At 37.6% G+C, this 18,870-nt stretch overlaps 1 protein-coding gene across 1 annotated transcript in view; it reads left to right on the top strand.

The window, feature by feature from the left end:
• The window catches only part of LOC124280768 (blood vessel epicardial substance-like), a 34,294-nt gene extending 15,858 nt beyond the window's left edge, over window positions 1–18,436 (top strand). The window contains exons 2-7 of the mRNA XM_046716744.1: window positions 1,981–2,206; window positions 2,986–3,175; window positions 4,001–4,123; window positions 10,084–10,342; window positions 10,931–11,083; window positions 17,326–18,436. Coding sequence (XP_046572700.1) covers window positions 1,981–2,206; window positions 2,986–3,175; window positions 4,001–4,123; window positions 10,084–10,342; window positions 10,931–11,083; window positions 17,326–17,385 — 1,011 coding nt within the window. The 3' untranslated portion in view covers window positions 17,386–18,436. The remainder of the gene's footprint in view (window positions 1–1,980; window positions 2,207–2,985; window positions 3,176–4,000; window positions 4,124–10,083; window positions 10,343–10,930; window positions 11,084–17,325) is intronic.
• Window positions 18,437–18,870: the final 434 nt, after the last annotated feature.

The raw sequence follows: 18,870 nt of genomic DNA, 5'->3' as shown, positions 1-18,870 counted from the left end.
TTGCTGTAGCAACACATTAGAAACTTGAGGTATATGTACCGTAATGCTGCAAGATTGGCGCTGTTTCATCTAGAGCACTTGCTTGGCATTTGAAATGTCACACTTGGTGCATTTAATTTACTTTTAAATAGATTCCTAACTTTGTGACTAATGGTAGATATGTCTTGAATCTCAGGCTGCTCATTATGGAAGTGAATTATTCCATTACTAATATAATTCACTGCATCGTTTCAAATATGTTTCATAAAAATACTTTATTTATTTATACTTTTTTTTTCTTGTATTACAAATAAGTTAATATTACATATTTTTCTTTAAATGTGAAGTGGACTTTGTCAAGCAGAGACAGGTTGGCATTGGACTGTAAGTGAATCTTAGTGGTGATTATGGTCACGATCTCTATTATTGGCATTTTAGAAGCTGATTAGTAATAATGAAGGTAAGGTACTTTGTGGATGAAAACTTCTTTATTGCATTTTGATGTGACGTTGTCGATACAGATTCTTATATCTCTGTCAAGCAAGAGTGAGAATCTAGGCCGAAATGTAGCATCAAAATGCAATAAAGTTGTGGTTTGTTTGTATACACCCTTATTGTTATAGTTATCATTGGAGTAACTAGGGCTGGGATGATACGATACATATCGCGATATTTTACCTGCGATACGATACGTATCATGATACATACACCTTGAAAGAATGACATGGTATCAAGATTTAAAATGATTTATTTCAAGGTATTTGTGTTTAGCAATAACACTATTGTAATAAACAAACAAGTAACTCCATCATACTTGCGTATTTTTCTCTAAATAAGCACTGTAACATGTTTAAGATAATACTGTTTTGAAAAAAAGTTGTGTATCGATACACCAGTCCACGATACGATAGCTGTATCAAACTTAAAATGTATCACGATGCATCGATGCATCGGTGAATCGTCCCAGCCCTATGAGTAACTGCATTTTGGCAGAAGTCTAGGCAATGTAAATTTGTTGTCATGTGAACAGTTTAGTTTGAGAACTTATCTATAACTACATCAAACAATCGATGGACTGGTTCCTTAGGTTATTCAAATTTTTCGGTTTCTTCAATTTGATGCCATTTAGTTGGATAAGAGAAGGAACTTACCTCTTACCCAGTTAAACATTTCTGGTGGAACTCTTGTGTATGCATAGCAGGGTGTGGAGTCATCACGCACAATGTCCTCTTCTTGTCATCTTCCCAATTTGGTTGGTGGTGTTTGAAGCCACAGATTAGAAGTTCTGTGGCTTGAATCATATCATTGGACTCGGAAGCTCTGTCTGTTACATGTGCTGATCTGGTACCATTTGCTGTTTAAAATTTTAATAGTTTTGAAATGACTGTTGGATCAGTTCTATAAATTTCCTAGACAAGTCAGATACGTAATCTCAGCACCATGAAAACCTGAATTGGGATGGTTGTTCTACAAGCTTGTTGTAAGAGTTGACTGACAGGTATTGGTTGTAAAGTTTGCAGATTTGGTCTAGGCATATCACAATGTGCCAATGAGAAGATTATTGTGATGTCAATCATTGGATTGTGTGGTCTTGACTTGATTGTGTACAAACTGCTGGCATGTTGATGAATAGAGTGTTGAACAACAAACTAACACTCAAACACTGTTGTGTCGAAGTTAATGATGCCTACATGAATAGTTATCCAAAGTTCAACTCAACGAAGAAATATATGAATACAAAAAGATTACAAAGGCAGATAGATATGTTATTGGGATATAAAGGTCAATTTATGAAAACAAAGGGCAAGTCTTAGACCACAACCAAATAGTCTGGCTCCACGAAAAGCTAAATATATAAACATGGTGGACAGTTCATGGAAATTGTTACTTTTCACTGTCACCTAAAACTCTTTTGCATCACTGTAAATTTCTAGGAAAGAAAGAGAATCTGAAAAACTGTACTTTCATTCTTTTAACTTTGACCTTTAAATCTTTTTGCAGTCAGATTTCACCGGGGTTAAAAATTCATCCTTCAAGTTTGTCCTTGACCTTAACTACACGAACGTGGTCAATGAAGAGATGTGGATGGACAAGCTGATTGGATGTAACAGCTGGGAGCCAACCAATCATATGCTGTTTCAGCTGGCCAATGTAGCAGTGTTAGTTGGGCTGTGTGCCCCAGACACAACGTATGGAGCCTTGTTTCTACATATTTTCTTTGTCTTTGGTAAGTGAAAAACCTACAGAATGATTTCCATTCATGACATGAGGGAGCTTGGTTCACAGATGGACCTACCATCCCAATAAATGTGTGATGCATCAATACGTCCATGTAAGTTCTTACAACCCCTGACGAAAGCCAGTGTGACTTGACCTTCCAGCTGTTTGTGTGTGCAGCAGCCAAAATGTGGAGTGCCAGTAACAACAAGTACCTTCTTTTAATGTCTTTAGAGGTGACACATGTTAAAGATCTGAAGATAACATTACATCACTAATGTTTAAGGACACTTTCAGTTTCAGTATTCCTTGAAATTAGTATGAATAACTATTAAACACTTTACTTTTGTTTCTCACCTATTCAAGTTGGACTGTAGGGTGGTGTCGTGGTAAATTCTTGGGATTTCTGCTGCTGTCCATCTGATCCTGATACTAAATATTTCCCCCCAGGATTTCTGCCACTGTTCATCTGATCCTGACACTAATTCTTTTCCCCAGGATTTCTGCCACTGTTCATCTGATCCTGACACTAAATCTTTTCCCAGGATTTCTGCACTGTTCATCTGATCCTGATACTAAATCTTTTCCCACAGGATTTCTGCTGCTGGTCATCTGGTCCTGATTCTAAATCTTTTCCCACAGGATTTCTCCCACTGTTTGTCTGATCCTGATTCTGAATATTTTCCCACAGGATTTCTGCTGCTGTATATCTGATCCTGACACTACATCTTTTCCCACAGGATTTCTGCCACTGTTCATCTGATCCTGACACTAAATCTTTTCCCACAGGGTTTCTGCTGCTGTCCATCTGGTCTTGGGTGATCTTGTGTGCCCCGGACTTCTTCTCCTGGAACTTTGCCTTTATGCTGATCAATGGTGTGCAGACACTGTTCCTCATGTACCGCATCCGACCAGTCAAGTTCTGTGAGGAGCTGGAGGATGTATACAGCTCCACATTTGAACCTCTCCGAGTTCCCAGGTACAAACACTGACTCACAGCTTATTGTATGTCATTAATACTTTCTCCCACCATTGGATTCTCCCTGTACTTCTCAATTTATTGATAAATGGTTGCAGTGGTTTCTTAATGATACACATGCTAGTAGCTTCTTGAAGGGCAAAAAATAGTGACTGACAATGTTCGAACAAGTGTCGATTGGAAAAGGAAGATCTATGAATTGTCTTCAGCAATCCATGCTTGTCACTTGGTTCATACATGTCGTTCTCCAGTGGGATTGATCAATGCTCATGTCGTCAATCACTATTCTCCGAGCCAGATTTGATTAACGTCATTTGAAACTGTCAACTTTGCACAGGATCTTTCTTTCAGTTTTTTTAATTTTTTAGAAAAAAGTATGTTGTTAATCAATGCAGACTTCCAAATAGTCATCCCTTCAGGTCCGTCAAAACCGCCTCCGTGGTGTAGAGGTTAGAGCGTCCGCCCGGAGAGCGGAAGGTCGCGGATTCGATCCCCGACCGCGTTATACCAAAAGACGTTAAAATATGGTACTTGTTGGTCCCTGCCTGGCGCTCGGCATTAAAGGGTAAAACAAGGACTGGTCGGCTGGGGTATTCCTGCTTCACTGCGGCATGGTATCTCAGTGGGCTAGCACTATAAAACCAGCTTCAGTCCTGGCTAGTACAAGCAGCCGCACATACACATACACATACACAAGCATGCACGTCGTCATATGAGCGAATTATTCTCAAGCAAGACGCTAAACCCACTTTCACCTCACCTCACCTCACCTCACCTCAGGACCGTCAAATTCCAAGTCAAACATACACGTCTTTTGTTCCACAGGTCTGTGTTCAAGAAGCTTGTGAGTCCAGAATATTGTACCCTGATGAATCTTCATGAAGGAGAGGCTTACGCTACACAGTCTATCACTAAGACAGACAAGCTTGGCATCCTCATCTCGGGACAGTGAGTACATCATGTGTGAAGTTCATATTACAAGTGAGCAAGTTGAATGAGTGAGTTTTACGCCGATTTTGGCAATATTCCAGCAATAGCATGGCGGGAGTAGGGCTGGGACGATTCACCGATGCACCGATACATCACGATACATTTAAGTTTGATACAGCAATCGTATCGTCGACTGGTGTATCGATGCAAAACGATACACGACTTATTTTGAAAACAGTATTATCTTAAACATGTTAAAGTACTTATTTTAGTGAAATATACGCAAGTATGATGGAGTTACTTGTTTGTTTATTACAATAGTGTTATTGTTATACACAAATATCTTGAAATAAATCATTTCAAATCTTAATACTGTGTCATTCTTTCAAGGTACATTTATCGTTTCACAATTAAACTATGGCGATATGTATCGTATCGTATCGTGACATAGTGTATCATCCCAGCCCTAGACGGAAGACACCAGAATTTCATTTCTCACATTGTACCCATGTGGGGAATCGAACCTGTGTCTTCGTAATCACATGCAAAGTTTGAAAAGACTAGGTAACCCTACCGCACCTGCTTTGAAAGTATTTCAGGTATATTACTGCATGTCCTTCTAAGATATTTTCGGGGCGGTGGGGTAGCCTAATGGTTAAAGCGTTGGCTCGTCCCGCCGAAGACCCGGGTTCGAATCCCCACATGGGCACAATGTGTGAAGCCCATTTCTGGTGTCCCCCGCCATGATGGTGCTGGAATATTGCTAAAAGCGGCGTAAAATCAAACTCAGTCAGTCAGTCTAAGATATTTTCAATGAAATGGAACATTTGCTAGAAATGTGTGTAGCCATTCCATGGAAAGCTCATAGTTTATGCTCATCTGGACAATGTTTATTAATTGTTGGTGATGTAACACTCTTTTGTTATGTAACAATACTGGCATGGATACTCACAGTTGAGTTTGTAGGTTTTCTCTTTTTGAAGAAAACTTCAGAACAATATGATGATGTCACTTCATGAATATTCAAAAGCAGTAACACCCAGATAGTTCCATATTATACATAACACTTTGTTGTTAATGTCTTTCAAAGCTACTTGGAGGCAAATACTCCCAGCCGGATGTTGTGCCAGGGACCAGTTCAAAAGTTTGATGTTGAATAAAAGTCTTGATTCATTAGGGAAGGGCCCTACAAAGTTTCCGTCAAACATTCTAACTTGCCTTACTTCTCTATGTTTTATATTGGAATAATAACCCCAAAATCTCATTTTATTCTACCAGTCCTGTTTTTTCCACGAGATCGTTGTCCAAACTGAACTTTGCAATACTCATTTGCCATGATATCCCAATTGTGTAGAGTAGTGTTGGGAACTGGTTGAAATCTCACAATTGATGATTGGTTCGATACCAACGACCAATCATCGAAAAAGATTGGTTAGCGTCATTTTTTTAGATTTTCCTATTCAGGTTGTAGTTGCAGATAAGTATAAAGAAAAAACATTTGGTTCTCTATTGTTGTTTTTGTTTTATTTAGAAACTGCACAAATTACATTTGCAAATTTCACATCCAGTGGAAAATGATTCAGTTCCAGTGTAACATAAACTTCCCAGATTCTTCAAGAAATATTCAGTCATGACTTTTCAGAAAGTGAAGTGAGTTTTCTAAGAATTAAACACGTTTTCCGGCCTTGACAAAGTCCTAGATATGTTCCATCATCAAGTATTTCAAACTCTATTACAGCGGTTCCAAAATTGTTTGTGTTCAATTATGAGAAAGTGTGATCGATTGCTTGGTCGTTTGGCCACTGCGACCAATCTTCGATTATTTCAATTAATCGGAACACCACTAGTGTAGAGCGATGTTCATGATGTCAGTCACTGGAATGTCCGGTCCACACTTAATTATTTACAGACTGTTGTCATATACCTGGAATATTGCTGAGTATGGCGTCAAACAATAAAGTGAAAAAACTGTCATTCCTTTTCTAGATATTTCAGAATACTTTCATGTTATATTAAGACATAATGAATAGCACTAATTCGTTATGACAGTATGTAAATGAGTATTTCAAAGCAGTCAGGATTTATAAAATTATTTTTTAGGGATAGAAAATATTGAAAATAAGTTTTTTACCTTATATAGAACTTTTGAATTGGCCCCTGAAGTGATGCTGATACTGGTTCTGTGTTGGAGGATGCTCTGTGTCCCCATGAGAAGAACACCGTGAAATATTTAGTCCCTACACCATGAACACAAACAAGAGCCATTGTCCCACTCTGATTGTTGTTTTAGCAGTCAGTTTATTATGGAAATTTGAGTAGGTTGCGTGAGATATGAATTATTCACCAAATATGCTTCAATGTCTGGGGCTAGCTTCAGTGCATATTTTGACAGACTTTCATCAGTCTTGTCACAGAGGAAATGTGTCAGTCACTAAAGACTACTTAACGATTGACATGAAACCATCCATTAACAATGATGTCCTAAGTGATGTTACAGAATATTGTTACAGACAAAAACCGTTGTATGTTTCCCTGAAGCTATTAGTAATTGCTAATTGAAGTTCCATGAACTGCATGTCCACAAGAGGATTGTCCAAATATAGCAGAAGATTTCATAACTCTGACTGCCATATAGCTGGAATATTACTGAGTGTGGCGTAAAACTAAACTCAATCATAACTCTGATGTCTTCAGTACCTGTTAGTGATTATAACTGTATCATGTTCAAAAGGCAATCTGCTATGGTATTTCCACCTATCGTGCCCATGGTTAGAATCAGTAAAATGTAATAAGAATCTGTGACAGAGAGTCAAAGCAGAATGAATTAATGATTATTTCTTTGACAGTTTGTGGCAAAAGCCTTTGATTTGATGAGAGAGAACCTCTCAGTTGACATCATTTTCTGTAGATCTTGGTGATGGATTGGCTTTTGGCATTCATGGATCTTACAAGACAAAAAGAGATTTAAGGGACTTTGGTTTTAGGCTGGTATCTTAAGTCACAGACTGATTTGAGATGCTTGTAACTGTCATTTCATTTCTGATACTCAGTTTTGTTGAAACATCCTGAGCATTCTCTCTATATATTTCTGCTTCTTGACATCTTGAAACTGTTTCTATCAATTTGCCTCTTGAAAGCAAATCAAAGCATCATCAGAATCTCTGTACAGTTAAATGTAAAAAGTGGTGGTCACAGGCTCTGTCACTTTGACCTGATACCTTCTTCTGTATGATGTCCTTCTTTATTCTATGATGATTCTTTAGTGGTTTTTGGGGATTTGGGTACATGATTATCTCATAATTCCCTTGTACTTGGTATTTTTTGGGGTTTAATGCCCTTGCTATTGTACATCATATTTCCTTGTACTTGTATGTAGTTCTTTTGTTCTTTTGTTCTTGGACATCATTCTCTTGTTCTTGTCTTGGGCATATATATCTCCTTTGTTCTTGTATATATCTCCTTTGTTCTTGGACATCATTCTCTTGTCCTTGTATATATCTCCTTAGTCTTGGGCATAATTCTCTTGTTCTTGTATATATCTCCTTTGTTCTTGGACATCATTCTCTTTCTTGTCCTTTGTTCTTGGATATATCTCCTTAGTCTTGGGCATATATTCTCTTTGTTCTTGTATATATCTCCTTTGTTCTTGGACATCATTCTCTTTGTTCTTGTATATATCTCCTTTGTTCCTGGACATCATTCTCCTGTTCTTGTATATATCTCCTTGTTCATCATTCTCCTGTTCTTGCATATATTCTCCTTTGTTCTTTCTCTTGTTCTTGTATATATCTCCTTTGTTCTTGGACATCATTCTCTTGTTCTTGTATATATCTCCTTTGTCTTTGTTCTTTTGGACATCATTCTCCTTGTTCTTGTATATATATCTCCTTTGTTCTTGGACATCATTCTCTTGTTCTTGTATATATCTCCTTTGTTCTTGGGACATCATTCTCTTGTTCTTGTATATATCTCCTTTGTTCCTGGACATCATTCTCTTGTTCTTGTATATATCTCCTTTGTTCCTGGACATCATTCTCTTGTTCTTGTATATATCTCCTTTTGTTCTTGGACATCATTCTCTTTGTGTTCCTTTGTTCTTGGACATCTTCCTTTATATATCTCCTTTGTTCCTGGACATCATTCTCTTGTATATATCTCTGTTCTTTTATATATCTCCTTTGTTCTTGGACATCATTCTCTCTTGTATATATCTCCTTTGTTCTTGGACATCATTCTCATCATTCTGTTCTTGTATATATCTCCTTTGTTCCTGGATATCTCCTTTGTTCCTGGACATCATTCTCTTGTTCTTGTATATATCTCCTTTTTGTTCTTGGACATCATTCTCTCTTGTTCTTGTATATATCTCCTTTTGTTCCTTCTCTTGACATCATTCTCATCATTCTCTTTGTTCTTGTATATATCTCCTTTGTTCCTGGACATCATTCTCTTGTTCTTTTTGTATATATCTCCCTTTGTTCCTGGACATCATTCTCTTTGTTCTTGTATATATCTCCTTTGTTCTTGGACATCATTCTCTTGTTCTTGTATATATCTCCTTTTGTTTCTCTTGTTCTTGACATCTCCTTCTGGACATCATTCTCCTGTTCTTGTATATATGTTCTTGGACATCATTCTCCTGTTCTTGTATATCTCCTTTGTATATATCTCCTTTGTTCCTTGGACATCATTCTCTTCTCTTGTTCTTTGTATATATCTCCTTTGTTCCTGGACATCATTCTCTTGTTCTTGTATATATCTCCTTTGTTCCTGGACATCATTCTCTGTGTTCTTTGTATATATCTCCTTTGTTCTTGGACATCATTCTCTTGTTCTTGTATATATCTCCTTTGTTCTTGGACATCATTCTCTTGTTCTTGTATATATCTCCTTTGTTCTGGGACATCATTCTCTTGTTCTTGTATATATCTCCTTTGTTCTTGGACATCATTCTCTTGTTCTTGTATATATCTCCTTTGTTCTTGGACATCATTCTCTTGTTCTTGTATATATCTCCTTTGTTCCTGGACATCATTCTCTTGTTCTTGTATATATCTCCTTTTGTTCCTGGACATCATTCTCTTGTTCTTGTATATATCTCCTTTGTTCCTGGACATCATTCTCTTTTCTCTGTTCTTGTATATATCTCCTTTGTTCCTGGACATTCATTCTCTTTGTTCTTGTATATATCTCCTTTGTTCCTGGACATCATTCTCTTGTTCTTGTATATATATCCTTTGTTCTTGGACATCATTCTCCTGTTCTTGTATATATATCCTTTGTTCTTGGACATCATTCTCTTCTTTGTTCTTGTTCCTCATATATCTCCTTTGTTCCTGGACATCATTCTCTTGTTCTTGTATATATCTCCTTTGTTCCTATACATATTCTCCTGTTCTTTTGTATCTCTGGACATCATTCTCCTCTCTTGTTCTCCTGTTCCTGGACATCATTCTCTTGTTCTTGTATATATCTCCTTTGTTCCTCGGCATAATTCTCTTGTTCTTGTATATATCTCCTTTGTTCTTGGACATCATTCTCTTGTTCTTGTATATATCTCCTTTGTTCTTGGACATCATTCTCTTGTTCTTGTATATATCTCCTTTGTTCTTGGACATCATTCTCTTGTTCTTGTATATATCTCCTTTGTTCTTGGACATCATTCTCTTGTTCTTGTATATATCTCCTTTGTTCTTGGACATCATTCTCTTGTTCTTGTATATATCTCCTTTGTTCTTGGACATCATTCTCTTGTTCTTGTATATATCTCCTTTGTTCTTGGACATCATTCTCTTGTTCTTGTATATATCTCCTTTTGTTCATCATGGTATATATCTCCTTTGTTCTTGGACATCATTCTCTTGTTCTTGTATATATCTCCTTTGTTCTTGGACATCATTCTCTTGTTCTTGTATATATCTCCTTTGTTCTTGGACATCATTCTCTTGTTCTTGCACATAAAGACTTTGTGTTTGCAGGATGAATGTATACAGCAACCGGAACCTGCTCCACACAATCCGCTCCAAGCAGTTCATCGACTCTCCTGAGTTTGAGTCCAGTGTCAGTGGAGATGAGAAGTTCCAGGTGTCTGTGATAGCAGCCAGCATGTGTCGCTACATCTTCTGGCCACGCCGTAGTCTGGAGTACCTCTTGGTCAAGGAACCCTACCTCGCCAACATCATGAACACCATGCTTGGCAGGGACATCACCAACAAACTGTATGCTCTCAATCAAAAGGTAGGTGTAGATACGAATACATGTAGGCTGGACTGTTATGAATGAGTAGAAACGTGCTTGTTTCCAAACATGAGAAACACCAGTCATGTGGACTGAATGTTATTTTGTGGCAGTGGTGTGAAGGTAAGTGAACACTGTGAGTAATGGGAAACAGTTTGTGGAACATGTCTCGAGTGTCCCGAACTGCGATATTGGTACAATAATGCTTCAATGTGGCTAAAGTGTCGTAAAAAAGTGACAAAACCCTTCCACATCGATAACAAATCTCGTACTCCCAGGGGCGGTGGGGTTAGCCTGGTAGTTTAAGCGTTTGCTAATCACAATGAAGACCTTTGTTCTATTTCACACATGGATACAATGTGTGAAGCAAATTTCTTGTGTCCCTGCCATGATATTGCTTGAATATTGCTAAAAGCTGCGTAAAACTAAACTCACTCACTGTATCCACAAAGGGTTGACCTTTAAGAACCTGTTAGAACCAGTTCTCTCTATCTCACTCACTCACACACTCAAAAACAACCCACTCACTCACTCCCCCTGAAGTTGAAGCAGTTGGTGATGGTGAGGTTGTTGTTACTGTTGCTGCAGGTGAGCACACCTGCTGGGTCCCGTCTAGACATCCGTCTGCCTAGTGTGTCGTCCAGCATCAAGGCCAGACAAGATATCCGCAAGGCTGTGGCAGGGGTGGCATCGGAACCAGAGGCCCACGGTGGGGAGGGGGAACCGAAGATGACTATGATGGTGAGTCTGCTGGTTTAGAATTATTTCTTCAGTTTGTTTGCATGTTGCTTCAGCTTTACATGGAAGTTTTATATTGTCAATGTTGTACATATTTTAGGTTTGGGTATTATTTTGCATGTGCTATCTGCATGGTTGATAATAATAATAAGTGCATTTTTATAATGTGCCTATTCCACATCCTAAGCACTACAGAATATACTCTGGAGTATTTACAGTTGAAATTGTAAGTAATATGCTGAGAAAAGGTGGGTTTTAAGTCTGGACTTAAAAATCGTAATTGTGCCGGAGCTTTTAATGGTTTTATCTTGGATACAACACTCTGTACCATTATAGACGCATATTTGTGAAAAATTGAATAACTTAACCTCAAGACTGGTTCTTATTGGGCCTGGTGTTACTGATGCACAAATTACCTTACAACAGAAGTGACAAGGGCCATAATGTTTGTTAATCTGGTTACAGTTAGTCGCTTGTATTACTATTAACACGACTTGAATTTGTATATTTCCATTTGGGATTATTTATTGATAGGGATGCCACGATACATTGATACATTGATGCATTGATACTTTTTCTAAGACAATACAATTATTGATGCATTCAAAACTGTATCGATGTTTAGTTTGAAAGTATCGGTTTAAATATGTTTATGTATCATATACATTTTGCAATTGTATCATGTATTTTGATGTTATGAGAGTTATAAATGATTATTTTTCATGCACAAAGACGGGAAATTAGAACTTTTTCATCTCTGAGAATAAAAAATGTTGATCTTTTCATGGACAATTATAAAATATGAAATATTAATGTTCAAAATGTAACTAAATTTACGCAATAATGCCTCAATAATAGGTATCGTGATACGTATCGAATCGTGACATGGGTATCGTGATACGTATAGATTCATGAAACTTATGTATCGTGACATCCTATTCATTGATACTTGCTGCACACCAGGAGCCAAATATCAGCTTCTGAGCAGGTACAGACAAATCCCTGATCTGTCTATTCTATTGGAATGATTATACATGAACATAATTTAAGGCTTACAATTTTTAATATATTTTGTATTCAGGGTACATTAAAAACAAAGCCTTAGCTGTTACTAATTTCACTTTGCCACCTGTAGGGTATCACTTGAAGACTAGTGTTTATGCAATGCATTGGGAATGACAAAGTGATGTGTTTCATTCTATAGATTACACGAGAAGCTGCAGTATGTTAGTTATTGGTGCACATGTACCAGAGACTGAAGTCATCCTTCAGATGACGTACTAAATTGTCAGCTGGCAACCTCTTTGATCATAACAGATCGTCACATCCATGCCCAAAGTTGGGCTGAGCTATCATCTCAGTACTGTACAATATGTGAAGCAGGACATGCCTTCTGTTGACAGGGGAGTATGATGATATCCTGCAGAGGACACCCTTACATTGTTAGCTTGCTGACAGGGCTGACCTCTTTGGTCATGGGGACAAGACGTTCAGATTAGGATCAGATTATTGGAAGTTGGCCATATTGTGATTGTAAAGTTGATACTTCATTAAGTTGTTTGGCCAACCGTTTGACCAATTTCCTGAAACTGTTTGAACAGAGATTTGTCCTTAAGCTGTGCTCAAATACAAATCGTTAACTGGACTTGCTAATGTTTTGAAAATAACTATTGTTTAGCACAACTGAAATGTCATCGAGGCTTTGTCTAAATAAATAATCTATCTCCCACAAAATCCGATGCCCAAACATAGCCTCAAGCCTTGAACACAGATAGAAGTGCAGTGTCATCTGTTTCAGATTTCCGGTTTTCGTAACATTGTTGAAAACAAACTCTTTTGAATTGAGCAGGTGCTGAATACTTTGACAAATCTGTGAATTGTCACTGATAGGAAACAACTGAAAAGTCATTTCTTGTGGTTTTCTCAGTCTGCCTATAATGGAAATTTAGGATTGATAGACATAAAAAAATTAAAAAAAGATATAATTGATTATGTAGTGCCTGAATCAGAAGGAGAAAAAATAATGTTGATACCATATTGTATAGGAGATGATTTTATCAACTTAGAGGTTTTGGTCTGAATAGTTCCAGTATTGCTTGTATGTCACAAGGCACCACTCATAATGTGATCAAGTGGTCTGGCTTTGTGGCTGGTTTCAGTATGTGTCCTCTTTCATTGATGGCTGGACATTTGCCGAAACTCTTCATCGCGTATTTACCTGATCCAGAATCGAATATTTTGAGGTCACTGGGATACAGCTTGAAAATTGCTGACTGCAGCATTAAACAACATTTACCACCAACATGATGATGAGAAATGTTTTTTTGAGAGAAACGTTCTTGTTTGCTTCAAACCATTCAAGAACTGAGGTCAAAGATCTATCTGAACTTATTCACCCTCCTTATTCAGATGAATTGAAAGTACGCACATATCCAAATATAATCTGTCAATGGAAAGTAGTTTGTGATGATAAATTTCAGCCTGCTGTAGAGCAGGTTATATTGTCCTGCGTGGATTGTGTGTGGTGCCAACAATCTCTCATCCTCTGAGACCTCTCCTGTGTAGTTGTACAACCGCACAGACACTCCATAAACATGTCCTCATAAACACTACGACTAACCAGAAATATCCCCGCTGAAATATTACTTCACCACAATCCGATTCTCTTACTGAGGCTCCAAACGGAGACATGAAAATTTTACATTTATCATATGAAAAACGTAATCGTGTTTTACCGGACATACTGCTTGATATGAAAAGAAAATATTGTTCTACATCTTGTTGTTCTAAAAGTGTTATTAATGCATGCGATCTGCCTATGTAATCTGTCGTTATGTGCTGTGCGATGGTTGTGAATGACACCCTCGTCAATATCCTCCTGTATTGCCTCCTTGTGGTATGGATTTCATGGCTTGTGCTGTGTTTGTGATGCACCATTAGCTGTGCTGAGTGTACATTGCATGTGTCAACGAGGGTGTAGTGGTCTATGCACCAGTGTGTACAGGGAACATATAGTGTTTAAATTGGTTCATTACGTGCTTCATTTCAGTGGTCCGTTAATGTCAGTTTCATAGTGCTTAGTTCAGTGTATGTTTCAAGGATTTATTGTAGATTGCTGAGTTCTTTGTTTACAGGATCGTCAAGGTATCATAGGGATGATTGTTATGTAAGCTATTACAAGGAATGTACTGATGTAAGCCACCAAAAGGATAATAATATTGTCAGTTGTCACACTTATTGTAAGCTATCATGAGGATAATATGAACTCATTCAACCATAAGGGCAATGTTATTGTATGCAGTTGTAAGTATAATCTGGTTGCAATCTATTACAATAGTATTGTCAAGTAGAGGTCAATATTTATGTAAACTATCATAAGGACTATAAATGCATGCTTCTCTAAAGAGGGCATGTGTATAATAATATTGTAAGGTTTCATAAGTAAAATACTTAGTTTAAGCTGTCATAAGGACAAATACTTAGTTTAAGCTGTCATAAGGACAAGTTTAGTTTAAGCTGACATAAGGACAATACTTAGTGTAAGCTGTCATGAGGACAATACTTAGTTTAAGCTGTCATGAGGACAACACTTGGTGTAAGCTGACATAAGTATAATACTTAGTGTAAGCTGACATAAGGGCAACACTTAATGTAAGTTGTCATAAGCACAATACACATATAATATTTTATGAGGACAACACTTAATGTAAGCTGACATAAGCTAACACTTAATGTAAGCTGTCATTAGGGCAATACACTGTCATTAGGGCAATACTTAGTGCTTAGTTTAAGCTGTCATGAGGACAACACTTGGTGTAAGCTGACATAAGTACAATACTTAGTGTAAGCTGACATAAGGGCAACACTTAATGTAAGCTGTCATAAGGACAATACACATGTAATATTTTATGAGGACAACACTTAATGTAAGCTGACATAAGGATAACACTTAATGTAAGCTGTCATTAGGGCAATACTTAGTGTAAGCTGTCATTAGGGCAATACTTAGTGTAAGCTGTCATGAGGACAACACTTGGTGTAAGCTGACATAAGTACAATACTTAGTGTAAGCTGACATAAGGGCAACACTTAATGTAAGCTGTCATAAGGACAATACACATGTAATATTTTATGAGGACAACACTTAATGTAAGCTGACATAAGGACAACACTTAATGTAAGCTGTCATTAGGGCAATACTTAGTGTAAGCTGTCATTAGGGCAATACTTAGTGTAAGCTGTCATGAGGACAACACTTGGTGTAAGCTGACATAAGGACAACACTTAATGTAAGCTGTCATTAGGGCAATACTTAGTGTAAGCTGTCATTAGGGCAATACTTAGTGTAAGCTGTCATTAGGGCAATACTTATTGTAAGCTGTCATGAGGACAACACTTGGTGTAAGCTGCCATAAGTATAACACTTGGTGTAAGCTGACATAAGGACAACACTTAGTGTAAGCTGACATAAGGACAACACTTGGTGTAAGCTGACATAAGGACAACACTTGGTGTAAGCTGACATAAGGACAACACTTAATGTAAGCTGTCATAAGGACAATACTTAATGTAAGCTGTCATAAGGACAATACTTAATGTAAGCTGTCAGAACAACACTTAATGTAAGCTGACATGAGGACAACACTTAGTGTAAGCTGTCATAAGGACAATACTTAATGTAAGCTGTCATAAGGACAATACTTAATGTAAGCTGTCATAAGGACACACTTAAGGACAGTAATGTAAGCTGACATAAGGACAACACTTATGCAATGTTTCATGAGGACAACACTTGGTGTAAGCTGTCATAAGTACAGTACTTAATGTAATATTTCATGAGAACAATACTTAGTGTAAGCTGTCATGAGGACAACACTTAGTGTAAGCTGTCATAAGGACAGTACTTAGTGTAAGCTGTCATAAGTACAGTACTTAATGTAATATTTCATGAGGACAATACTTTTGTAAGCTGTCATGAGGACAGTACTTGTCATAAGGACAATACTTAGTGAAAGGTGTCATAAGGACAGTACTTAATGTAAGGTGTCATAAGGACAGTACTTAATGTAAGCTGTCATAAGGACAGTGAGTGAGTGACAGTGAGTGAGTTAATATTTATCGTCACATCGGCAATATTTCAGCCATATCGTGACAGGAACAATTAGTAATTATATTAAAGATGAACAAAGTTAGAAATTAAAAGCCTGTTGACGAATAATCATAAGGACAGTACTTAGTGTAAGGTGTCATAAGGACAGTACTTAATGTAAGCTGTCATAAGGACAGTACTTAATGTAAGTGTCATAAGGACAGTACTTAATGTAAGGTGTCATAAGGACAGTACTTAGTGTAAGGTGTCATAAGGACAGTACTTAGTGTAAGGTGTCATAAGGACAGTACTTAGTGTAAGGTGTCATAAGGACAGTAGTTAGTGTAAGGTGTCATAAGGACAGTAGTTAGTGTAAGGTGTCATAAGGACAGTACTTAGTGTAAGGTGTCATAAGGACAGTACTTAGTGTAAGGTGTCATAAGGACAGTACTTAGTGTAAGGTGTCATAAGGACAGTACTTAGTGTAAGGTGTCATAAGGACAGTACTTAGTGTAAGATGTCATAAGGACAATGCTATCGCATGAATACTTCATGTCTGATATTGGAAGAATAATATTAATGTTGTACACCCCATTATCAGATCTAATTCCAAATTTGAGATTTCCAAAGCTTTCTAAAATTATAACAGTTATTGCTTCTGTTCATATAGCTTCATGTCAAACTTGTTCACATACAAGTACTGATTTAAATTTGTGCTGGGAAAAAAAGCAGAATTATTTTTTCAAAACTTGTAGAAAGCTTTTATGTCCATGGATAAATCTCCGGTGAAAATCAGCTTCTGCAAACAACCTGCTCATGTCCTGTCCTGATATCATGAAACTTTTACATAAATTGCATTACTTTTTACTTCAGCATGACAAGTTAATCCTTTAATCACCTCATTGCCTCATGTTAGACGTGATTTTTCCTTTCAGGTAAAAGTTGAGAAGAAAACAAATGGAAATATATGTACAAATTTAAGATGATTCATTTCTTATTCCGACTGTTCCAAATATTTTTTCAGGTTTAGAACATAAAGAACACAATGAATTAGAAAACAGGCATATTAATGAATAATGCTACTTTTGCTCTCAGAAGTAAGTTATATAAGTAGCTTTGCTTTGTTCCTGTTAATTTTCTTGAGTGGCCATTTCAGATGCTTATGATGATGACGACGATGATGATGATGATCAGTGTGAAAAGATGGAGCTACTAAATGGTCATGCAGTGAAGATATTTCCGGCTGTGTCAACCCACAGCGACTCTTCATCCTCATTACAGGATTCTGTTCACTCGGGCATACAGATTGACATGTGAAACTAGCTCTATGTGAAGGTTCTTGTACTGACAACTGATTCCAGTTATTTGCTTCTGTGAACTTGGGCATACTGATTGACATGTGAAACTTGTAGTATGTGAGGCCCCTCTGATTGGCTCTTCATCCTCATCACAGGACTTTGGCATCTGTGGACTTTGGCATATATATTGACATGTGAAAATTGCAGCATGTGAAGCCTGTCACAGCGGCTCTTCATTGTCAGTGGCATCTGTGGACTTTGGCATACATATTGACATGTGAAACTAGCAGCATGTGAAGCCTGTCACAGCGTCTCTTCATTGTCGTCAGTGGCATCTGTGGACTTTGGCATATATATTGACATGTGAAACTAGCAGCATGTGAAGCCTGTCACAGCGGCTCTTCATTGTCGTCAGTGGTATCTTTGGACTTTGGCATACATATTGACATGTGAAACTTGCAGCATGTGAAGATTCTTACACTTACAGTTGATCCCAGTTGTCTACTTCTGTGGACTCGGGTGTACAGATCGACACGTGAAACTTTCAGTATGTAAAGCCCTTGATAGTGGATCTTGATCCTCTTTGCAGCCTGAACACAGGCATACATATTGAACTGTGAAACTGGAAATATGTGAAGATACTTACTGTTGTTTTATCCTTGTGCCTGCCTCTGGTAACACATACATACGGCTTGACAAGTGAAACTAGCAGTATGTGAAGCCCCTTGTAATGTCTATTCAGCCTCCTGGACTGTTTCTGTTAACTCAGGAGTACAGATTGACATGTGAAACTAGCAGTATGTGAAGCCCTTCACAGTGGCTCTTGATCCTCACCACAGGACTTTGTTCACTCTGGCATATTGATTGACATGTGAAACTAGCAGTATGTGAAGATTCTTGCACTTACAGTTGATCCCAGTTGCCTACCTCTGTGAACTTGAGAATACAGATTGACGTGTGAAACTAGCAGTATGTGAAGATTCTTGCACTTACAGTTGATCCCAGTTGCCTACCTCTGTGAACTTGAGCATACAGATTGACGTGTGAAACTAGCAGTATGTTAAGCCTGTCACAGTGGCTCTTCAGCATTATCACTGGCCTGTTAACACAGGCATATGGATTGACATGTGAAACTTGTGGGTGAATATTACCTGATGTGAAATTATCAAACTGAAAAGTAAATCTTTCAGAAAATTGCCAAGAACAAATTGCCTCCTGGCATATACAGACTGATGGATTGAGACAAGAAACCTGCTGTCATTTCAAACTTGAGCTGACTGACATGTGTAAGGCCCTGACTCACATGTGAAACTTGCAGAATTCACATGTAAAAGTGTATTGAACAGTGGTCTGTAATTACAGGTGGAAAGATTGATACAGCCATCATGAATGTACCATTTCTG

Source organism: Haliotis rubra, unplaced genomic scaffold, assembly GCF_003918875.1.
Source record: "Haliotis rubra isolate DU_JTF1 unplaced genomic scaffold, ASM391887v1 Scf273, whole genome shotgun sequence".
Classification (NCBI taxonomy): domain Eukaryota; kingdom Metazoa; phylum Mollusca; class Gastropoda; order Lepetellida; family Haliotidae; genus Haliotis; species Haliotis rubra.
This window is presented reverse-complemented; position numbering and strand designations above follow the sequence as displayed.